General features: G+C 36.2%; 1 protein-coding gene across 6 annotated transcripts in view; it reads left to right on the top strand.

Annotated features, from left to right (window-relative positions):
- The first annotated feature begins 2,505 nt into the window (after positions 1-2,505).
- The window catches only part of SLC18A1 (solute carrier family 18 member A1), a 28,940-nt gene continuing 21,154 nt past the window's right edge, over positions 2,506-10,291 (top strand). For 2 of the 6 annotated variants that reach the window (XM_074287451.1, XM_074287448.1), the window contains exons 1-4: positions 2,507-2,669; positions 4,288-4,402; positions 5,218-5,581; positions 6,511-6,569. In XM_074287451.1, the coding sequence (XP_074143552.1) occupies positions 2,658-2,669; positions 4,288-4,402; positions 5,218-5,581; positions 6,511-6,569 (550 nt within the window). In that variant the 5' untranslated portion in view covers positions 2,507-2,657. Of the gene's footprint in view, positions 2,670-4,287; positions 4,403-5,217; positions 5,582-6,510; positions 6,570-10,291 lie in introns of all 6 variants that reach the window. The other 4 variants (XM_074287449.1, XM_074287450.1, XM_074287452.1 and 1 more) reach the window with 4 other exon arrangements.

Raw genomic sequence — 10,291 nt, 5'->3', positions numbered from 1 at the left:
CATGTTCCAAATTTCCTCCCCTTCCCCCCATCTCTTCCCCTTGATAGCAAGTAATCCAATATATGTTAAAGATGTTAAAATATATGTTAAATTCAATATATGCATACATTTGTACAATTATCTTGCTGCAGAAGAAAAATCAGATCAAAAAGGGGAAAAAGAGAAAGAAAACAAAATGCAAGCAAACAATAACAAAAAGAGTGAAAATGCTATGTTGTGATCCACACTCAGTTCCCATAATCTCTCTCTGGGTGTAGATGGCTCTCTTCATCACAAGATCATTAGAACTGGCCTCAATCATTTCATTGTTGGAAAGAGTCATGTCCATTAGAATTGATCATCACATAATCTTGTGGTTGCTGTGTATAATGATCTCTTGATTCTGCTCATTTCACTTAGCATCATTTCATGTAAGTCTCTCCAGGCCTCTCTGAAATCATCCTCCTGATAGTTTATTATAGAACAATAATATTCATAACATTTATATACCACAACTTATTCAGCAATTCTTCAATTGATGGGCATCCACTCAATTTGGGAAAGGCTTCTTACAAATGACAGGACTTCAGATGAGATTTGAAGGAAGCCAGGAAAGCTAAGAAGCAGAGGTAAGAGAAAGATTTAGACTTAATGAACTCAAAGTTCTCTTTCAGTTTCAAGTCTATGATACTCCCAAATGCATATATAAAAGATTTTTTACTTTTTTGGTAACCTTTTATTGTATTTTCAGTCTATACATTGTCCATCCCAGATTATTATAATGAGTTCTGTTCAATTTACTCTTCTTTCTTTCTTCTGAGGCATTTTGGGTTAAGGGACTTGCTCCGAGTCTCACAGCTAGGAAGTATTAAGTATCTGACATCAAATTTGAATTCAGGTCCTCCATGACTTCAGGGCTGGGCTGGGGCTCTATCCACTGCACCACTTAGCTGCCCCTCAATTTACTCTTAAAGTACTGAAATCATTTCACAATTCTCCCTTTCCCTTCTATGATGTCCATGCAACCTGATATCATATCACCCTAGTCGTCTCTTTGGTGGTCAAAGAAGAAACCTATGTTTTCTTGCCCACATCAAATGAGTCTGGGACAAAGACATCTGCTTGTTGATATAAGAGGAAATTCAGGCTAGTTGGCTAAATATTTGACTAGTAGCAGCAGCAGGAAGTAATAAGGAGCAACTGTGTAACTCCTGATCTAAGCAAGATAGTCATTTACTCAGCAAGGTATCAATTAAAGACTGTATCAATTAAAGCTAGAGGTGAGTATAATCCAGTTAAACATGTTGCCAGGCTTCGGAGAAAAAGACTCATTTGAGAATATCATGTGAATTATTTCAGCTGCTAAGACACCCATACTACTCTACCTCCATGGACGACTGATAACCAAACATCTGAACTTCCTCTCATATAGACCAGCAAATCCTGTTCTCTTACAATTAATCCTTGTCCAAGCAAATAGGTCAGTGGGAGACTGAAACTTTGAACTCAATGTGAGAGGTACTGAACACTGAGAACTATTCCCAAAACTGATTCTCAAAGCATGAAATACAATCCCTCTTTACCTCCACTTCCTATGCTTCCTTCTTTACCTCTACTTCCTCTGCTTTCTTCAAACCTCATTTCAGGGCTCACTTTCTAAATAAAGCCTATCCTGATGCCACCATTTACTACATTACCCTCAGCATTCTTGCATATTTAATTTGTTTATAGTATTCATCTACATACATCAGAAACTAACATTATTTGATCAGTGGGAATGCATTTCCCTCTGCTTTGCCATTATATTTTCATCTATGTGAAGATGACTAAAGATTAAGCTGCTAATTTTTTTTTTTTTTGGAAGAAGAAGAGACAGCAGAAACATAACTGTCTTCAAATACTTGAAGGGATCTTTTGTGGAACAGGGAATAAGCTTATTCTATTTGGCTTCAGAAGACAAACTTGGGGGTAGCCATGAAAGTTGTCGAGATAGAGTTAAGCTCAACAGAAAGGAACAGTTCTGTATAATTAATGGTATTTCAAAGTCCAATGATATTTTGGGAAAGAGTAAGACTTCTATTATGAAGTTTTCAAACTGGAGTTGGAGGATCACTTGTCAGACATATTGCAAAATGGATTCCTATGTAAATACAATTTAGACTAGATTATCTCCAACATCTCTTCCAGTTTTTGGATTTTGTAAACCATCTCCTATTCAGGCTTTTTGAGCCCACACCTCAAGCTAATTGCTGCTGGGAAATTATTTGTTAACTTTTTTATTCTTCTGCAAACCTGTATTCAAATTCATTTTCACTGGTAGCTCACTTATTGCCTGGTGAGGGCAGTTGAGCCTTTAAAACATTTCATTTCTTCTAAAAACCTATATGGAGAGAGATTGGAGCAATGGTTAAGAGTTTTTTGATAGATGAGCATTGATAAAAGCCAGCCCAGAACCAATGTTTCTTTGCTTAGGATAATCACTCCTTTTCTCCCCCTCTTCCCTCATCCTGCCTTCCTGCTTCTGACGTAGGATGCTGAGAGTCTAAAGGGAACCTGTTGGAGGTTTCAAGTAATTCTTTGTGGAAGAAAGACACTCACTGTCACATAAAAGGCAATAATAAACTCATCCATTCTGCCAGTTTCACAGCTGTTACTTACAGCTAGAACTTCAGGTCACAATGTGCTTTAAGGTAAGAATTTTATTCTCTTGGATATAAAGTGATATTTATTTAAGCTTTCCTGACCAAAATACAAGAAGAACGTGACTTTAAATTTGAAATACTCTTTTACTCATTACCTAATTCACTCTTGTCCCCTTTATTCTGGCTATTTTTCATCTCTCATTTCTCTTTTCTTTGTCTTTTTTCTTGTGTCTCTCTGTATATCTTCTTTATGTTTCTCTGTCTTATGTTGTTGCATCTCTTGGGGAACTTTTTTTGAAGATGGATTTCTGCAGATAAAGGAAAATCACAATCAAATTCGTGGAGTTCTCTACAAAACTTATTTATTCATTTATTTGTTTAGGGAAAGGATTCTGATTTTGGCACTGAAGTCAATACCATCATGTTGAATGGTAGATGTAGACTGTTGAATTTGACGCCAAGAAGGTTTTTATTTAGATCCTGCATCTGAGGTTTATTAGCTCTATAACCATGGACACATTATTTAACTTCTCTAAGATTAGGTTACTTCATGTCTTAAAGGGGGGGATTGGACTAGATGTCATCTTAGTTCTAGCTCTAAATCTAGGATTCTGTTATTAATCAGTTTGTAAATCAATAGATTCAGTAGGTATTCTATACTTTCAGGAATGTAGAATAGTTCTGTCATTTAAAAAAATTAACTATATTTGCATCTGAGGAAAACAAATTATTGTTGGAATTTTAAGGAAAATCTAATGCAAGTTTGAGGCTGCCTTATTCATTTAGATCTCTGCCCAAACAAATAATTGGTTTAGTCCCTGACAAACCCTAACATTGATCTGATCTTGTTTTTTTCATTTTTAAATCATATTTTTGATGCTATATCAGTCATTAAAATAAAAATATTTACAAGTAAAATGAAATTTGCCTCAGAAACCATTCAAAGACATAATGTGTGACTATGAACCAGTACAGGATAATTATATGAAATCTACTTACTTAAAAAAAATGACTATGAATTTCTGTATTTTAGCTATTCCAAATAATAAAATCTATTTGAGGAAGGTCTTATAGTAAAAATAGGGAATTGAGATTCTTGGTCCCTGTGTGTAGCTCTTTTATGACTGAGAAGCATTACGGTATAATGAAAAGAGAATTGGCCTGAGACGTGGAAGCTTTGGATTTTTATTTTTTCTACTCCTAAGTAGCTGTGTGTTCTTGGGCACATCATTTCCTTTTTCTGGACCTTAGCTTTCTCCTCTGTAGGATGGGGTGAAGAATGGTGGATAAGATGTCTGTTGAGATTCTCTCCAATGCTCACATTCTATGATGATTTATGATCTAAGTGATACTGATCTTGATGTCTCAGACTCCTTAGTATATGTAATTAGTTTGCATGAATTGCTTATCAAGAGGGTGCTCTGAGGTCCAAGTAGAGTAAATGATAATTAGGATGCAAAAATAGTTTAGTTAGGGATTTAAATTATTGGATTTAGAGTTCATTATGCTTCAGATAGATATCTAATAGAGAATTTTGGAAGTAGTAGGTTTCTTCCCATTCCCACAAAAGAAACAAGAGGCTTAGAGCTCTGATAGAATTGAGTAGATTTTGGGTTGGGGGTGAGGGGAAAGACAACGGAACACTGAACTTTCTACCACATTCTAGACTACCCTCTGTACTTCCTGTCGATGGCTGAAAGAGGGAAGAGAATCCCGAAAACTAGTGCTGGTGGTGGTATTTGTGGCCCTTCTGCTGGACAACATGTTAGTGACTGTGGTGGGTATGTTCTGGGATCATCTATGGGCAGGGTGAAGTTGTCCTACAGTCTCATTTATGCTGGTTACATCTCTTACCCCAGGAACATTAAACCAGAGGTTTCTGTAGCTTAGAAGGGAAGGATGAAGAGTAGTGCTTCTTAAACATCCAAATGGAAGGAATCAGCATCAAGGCAAATGGGTGTGAAGGGAACTTCAGGGAACAGGAAAAGGGGTTAATGAAAAACCTGACACTAAGCAAAATTATAAAGTGCACCAATTACTCCATTCTCATCCTCCTTCATCATGCTCCCAAGGTGCTCTGTAGGTTTATACTGTCCCTATCCCCACTCCAGATTCCTACTACTCCCATATGTGGTACCCTAACAGAGATTACCTATCCTATTCTCTAGATTTTCCCAGTTCCTGTCCCATCAAATTATTTGTCTAACTTTACATTCCTCTGCTCTTAGTTTCTCCATTCTAGATTATAACCAGATAATCTGGTTTGATTTGCTCTGTTCCTATGCAGTAAGAAATGTTGGTATGTTGTCACTTCTGGGTAAGATGCTTTTGAATAGTAGTTTCCTGGACATTTTATTAAAACATCTTATAAGTCTGAAGGAACAACTCCAAAAGAGGATGTTTTTATGTATAGTGGGAATCAGAATAGTTTCAGGTTGTTGCAAGCACCTTTTCAAATCTCATCATATAAACCTACTTTATATGCACAAGTAGCCTGCTTTTCCAGTTTTTCATCAGAACCAGATAGTGGCAAAATCACAACCTGCCCTGTCATCTGTCACCTACCCTGTCACCTACCATATGTCTTTGATTCTAGTGCCCATCGTACCTGCCTTCCTTTATGCAACTGAATTCAAAAGTGCCAATGTGTCTGAGACTTTGCCCTTTGTCAGCAAAGCTCCAGGGAGTCTGCACAATGCAGACTTTTCTTCCATCTTCTCCTACTTTGATAATACTACAATGATGACTGAAAAAAGCAAACACTCAGAAAAGGAATGGATGAATGAAAACTTTGGCACCCTACCCTCACAAGTCATTGGACCCAGCTTGGCACCTAGGAACAATTGTCAGCAAAATACTGAGTTCCTGGAAGAGGAGAACCTACGGATTGGACTTCTGTTTGCATCAAAGGCTATAATGCAGCTTCTGGTCAACCCTTTTGTGGGTTTCCTCACAAACAGGTATATTTTAATGGGGACCCCAACATCCTAAAATGGTTGAGAGTTCAGGAAGGGTATAGATATCACCTATTTCTATCAAGAAATAGTCATTTTAAACTAAAGGAAGAAAATGGAGAACTTCAGCATTTCTGGTCCCTGGCGGGGGGGAGACAATTTTGAATATTTTATAATAATGAAATTAAATATTAAAGCCTTTTTTTTGGTTGTTGTTCCCAGATCTGTTTGTAGTATTCAGTGGCTTAATATCTTCCAAGCCCCTAATCAGGGCTGAATCAAGAAGTGAGAAGACAGAGGGTATGCCCATATCATGTCAGTGCTCCAGAATGTGACCTTTAAACAACAAGGGATTAGGAATATTAGAGATTTCACATGATCTGGAGTGATGGCAAAACTGACTAAGATTATTGTGAATTTTCAAAGATACATAAACACACACACATGTGCATATATATATGTGTGTGTGTATGTATACACATATATACATGGATAACAATATAAAAGTATACATATATCTATGTAAAGATGGAGAGATATGTAACTGTAATGATAGTAAGGAAAGAATATATAATTACATGAATATACAGCAAAATTTTGAACCTGGATTTAGATTTGTGTACTGAATGTTCTCCTGTGCACATTTGCAAATGGACTTGCTAATCCTGCCTGGGATATAAATGCATGAGTAGAGAAAAATTCATAGAATATCCATGGTCTTTATTATCCTTCTATCCTCAAAAGTCATCATGGCAAGGTGACATATATAATAGAGATATAGATTAGTAGAAATTGTTATCCCTTATTATCATTATACTTACTTTTCCATTTTAAATGTATATATGTACATGCATGTACATACCTATAAAATATACAAACTCAGTATGAAACACATATAAAATCTCTTAGAGTTGTTGTTTTCACTTCCTTCTTAGGATTGGATATCACATCCCCATGTTTGCTGGCTTTGTCATCATGTTTCTTTCTACAATCAGTAAGTCCTGGGTTTCTCTTCTTTGAATTCCTTGAATTCTATTTTATGAACAAAAGGTAAAGAAGCAGAGTCAGATTATCTCCGAGAAGAATCAGGAATTTCAATTCAAGATCCTTGAACATGCTCTATGTATCAGGGTGGGGTGGGGAGAATGAAGGTTAAGGTTTACCACCTCTGCAAACCCATTCTGATAATATAGCTATTGGGAATTTGATAGGAGTGAGTTGTCCAATCCTGAAATAAAGAAGAGATGTAGTAGGGGATGGGAAGTGGAAGTGGAAAATGGGGAGAGACAATGAGAACTCCATTACCTTTGACTTAAGAATTCATGGCTGCTGTTAAAATGTGGGACCTATGTATCAGTTGTCTGAATGTGTCACATCTGCCTATCTATTTAATACCTTGGACAGGATTAACATAAAAATATCACATCTTTAGAAGGGACAAATTACAGGTTTTTGTTTAAAGTGAAGGTTGATGAATGGAGGATGAAATTATAGCTAATTATAAATTTCCAGAGAGTCTACCAACAGTCAAAATAAAATTGATAAAGGTTACAAACAGCTGAAGTACAGTCAAAAGTGAAAGAGAAAGACATAATCTCTTAGAAGTAAATATGGATTATATGCATAATAAAAGGGTGATTCAAGGAAGATAAATAACTAAATAAAATAAAATGAAAAAAAAATTATAGGAGTCAAAGGCTGGGTGACTAGTCAAACTTTACAGGTACCATCAAGGAGCAACTGAGGTAGTTTTTGGTAAGCCTGAAAAGTAAATGAGTTGTAGTAGATTGAATGCTCCAAACTTTGGGTTTGAAATTTGAAATTTGAATTTGAATTTGAAAACAATCTTACTAGTTGAGCAATTCCTGGAAAATTTGAACCTGTTTTCTCATATGTATAGAAGAGTTACTGATAACAATGCCTACTGTACAGGGTTGTTGTTCTAAGGATTTTTTTTTTTTTTTTTGCTGAAGCAATTGGGGTTAAGTGACTTGCCCAGGGTCACACAGCTAGGAAATGTTAAAGTGTTTGAGACTAGATTTGAACTCAGGTCCTCCTAACTTCAAGGCTGATGCTCTATCCACTGTGCCACTTAGCTACCCCTATACTAAGGATTAAAGAAAATTAGGAAGTAAATTTTATGAGCCTAAAAGTGATACACATATGCACACACACACACACACACACACACACACACACACACACACATACATATAAAATAAGCTCCCTTTTACCCGATTCATTTTCTCCTTTTTCTTCTTCTCATCCCAGATTCCTATGTTATTTCATCCCTTCTTTTCCTTCTCACCTTCACTTTAAAAAATCAACTTTAAGAAAAATTTGTTGCTCACCACTTAGCTCGACAGCCTATTCTCTTTTTTTGCAGGGGGTGGAGAGAGGTGTATGTGGGAAATTCCTGGTATAGAAATTATTTTCACTACTGCAGTTTGATGTCACCTTTAACTTATAGTTTTAGATAGTTACCTGAAGCACTGAGAGGCTAAATAATTCAACCATGTTTTAACAGCCAATCTATGTCAGAAGCTGAACTTGACCCTCAGTCTTCCTAATTCCAAGGTAGGCTCTCTGTCTGCTGGTTCTCCTGTCTCCTTCATGAGACCTCTGCTTTCATAACATTAAGTGCTTAATGAATGTTTGTTGATTTAATTAAGCACTTACTGTGTGCCCTCAGAATCCTGTTACTTACTATAAGAAGAAAAAGTATGTCATTAGGTCTCAGATGAGTAGTTTCAAATTTAAGTGGTGCATTTGTTCAGAGTTTGTAACTCTTATATATTGGTACTACTGATCTCCCAAGATCTGTTTCTCTTTTATTTGCCAGTGCAGTTACCTATTAGTCTGAGCAAAGGGACAGATAATGTACCCTGGAGACCGCAAGAAACCTGATTTCAGGCAGTAGTAGGATTGACAATCCTGGAATGGAAAAATCAGGGGAAATTTCAGATAGAAGAAGAAATTTAACTTGCACCTTAAAGGATGGATAAGATTTAAAATATAGATGGAGAAGGGGAAAGGACATTCAAAATAGGATGAAGATACAAGTGAATAAAGGGATTAAAGCTTTGCTGACTCTTAGCCTCTATGTAATTTCTATAATAATAACAATGATAATGAATAAATTAAGCACAATGAACAAATAAGTTAAAAATGTATAGGTATACTTTTGGAATAAATGGACTTAACAAAGCAATAATAATAACTAGAAATAGTTATTTGTCCTATGTTAATCATTAGTCAATAAGCATTTAAGCACTTTGTATGTGCCAAGGTACTGTGCTAAGCACCAGGGATAAGAATCTAATGGGAGAGACAACATGTTAAAAAACAACTGTATAAAAATAAAATATATACTGGAGACACTGGAGATAATCTCAAAAGAAAAACCCTATCATTAAAGGGGATTAGGTGAGGGTGGGAATTTTAACTGAGACATGAAGGAATCTGGGGAAATCAGGAAAGCTAGGAAATGGGAAAAAAGGAGGTAGAGAAACCCAGACTTTTGGGAATAGCCAGCAAAAATGCTCAGAGATAGGAAATGGAGAGATGTTTAGAAGAACAGAAAGGAGGCCAGTTCACCAGATTAAAGAGCAAATTGAGTGAAGTGAAGTATAAAAAGCCAGAAAGATAGGAAGGGACCAGATTATGAAGGGCTTTGAAGGCAAAATAGAGGCTTTCATTTAAAAATATACATAGATGTTGGGATTACTAGGTGAGAACTCGGGTTGTCTGGATAGTGACAAGGTGAGAATTCAGGTTGGACAATTACAAGGTGAGAACTCAGGTTGACTTGATGGAAGGAGCAGGCTCATTGGCTGAGGTGGTTCTTCCCAGAAGCCCTTACATTATCCCACGCCCATTCTCTGTCGGAGAGATTTGAGTAGAAGACACAGCAGATCTCTTCCCAGAGAGTGATCCGGCAGCTTCTAGAGACGACAGCTCGCTACAATTTGGCGCCCAACGTGGGGCAAGGACTTTTGCTTATCCTGACAAGAGGAGCTAGACCAGACCTTCGCACCTTGTAATTGTCCAACCTGAATTCTCACCTTGTCACTATCCAGACAACCCGAGTTCTCATCTAGTAATCCCAACACATAATATTTTATTTTTCCCCTAATTATATGTTAAAAATCACTTCTTAACATTTCTTAAAAAGTTTTGAGTTCCAAATTATATTTCTCCCTTCCTCCTCCCCTTCTCCCATAGATGGTAAACAATTCAATACAGATTATACATATGCAATCATTTAAAACATTTCCATATTAGTCATTTTGTACAAGACTCAACAGAAAAATAAAAAAATAAAAAAAAAGAAAAGAAGAAAGAGGGGAAAAAGATAGAAAGAAAAAAGGAAAGGAAAAAAGGAAGAGAAGGAGGGAGGGAGAAAGAAAAAGAAAAATAGAATGCTTCAGTCTATATTCAGACAGTATCAATTCTTTTTCTGAAGGTGGATAGTTTGCTTCATCTTTAGTCTTTTAGGATTGTCTTAGATCATCGTCTTGTTGAGAATAGCTAAGTCATTTATAATTCTGAATTATACAATAAAAGTTTTAATAGTTTATACCAGTGATAATAGGGAACACTGGAGTTTATAGAGTGGGTGTGTTTGTATGTGTGTAACATGATCATACCTATGATTTAGGAAGTTCACTTTGATGACTGAATGCAGGATGAACTGAATTGCAATAGTCTAAGTGT

This window comes from Sminthopsis crassicaudata, chromosome 2 (genome assembly GCF_048593235.1).
Source record: "Sminthopsis crassicaudata isolate SCR6 chromosome 2, ASM4859323v1, whole genome shotgun sequence".
Lineage (NCBI taxonomy): Eukaryota > Metazoa > Chordata > Mammalia > Dasyuromorphia > Dasyuridae > Sminthopsis > Sminthopsis crassicaudata.
This window is presented reverse-complemented; position numbering and strand designations above follow the sequence as displayed.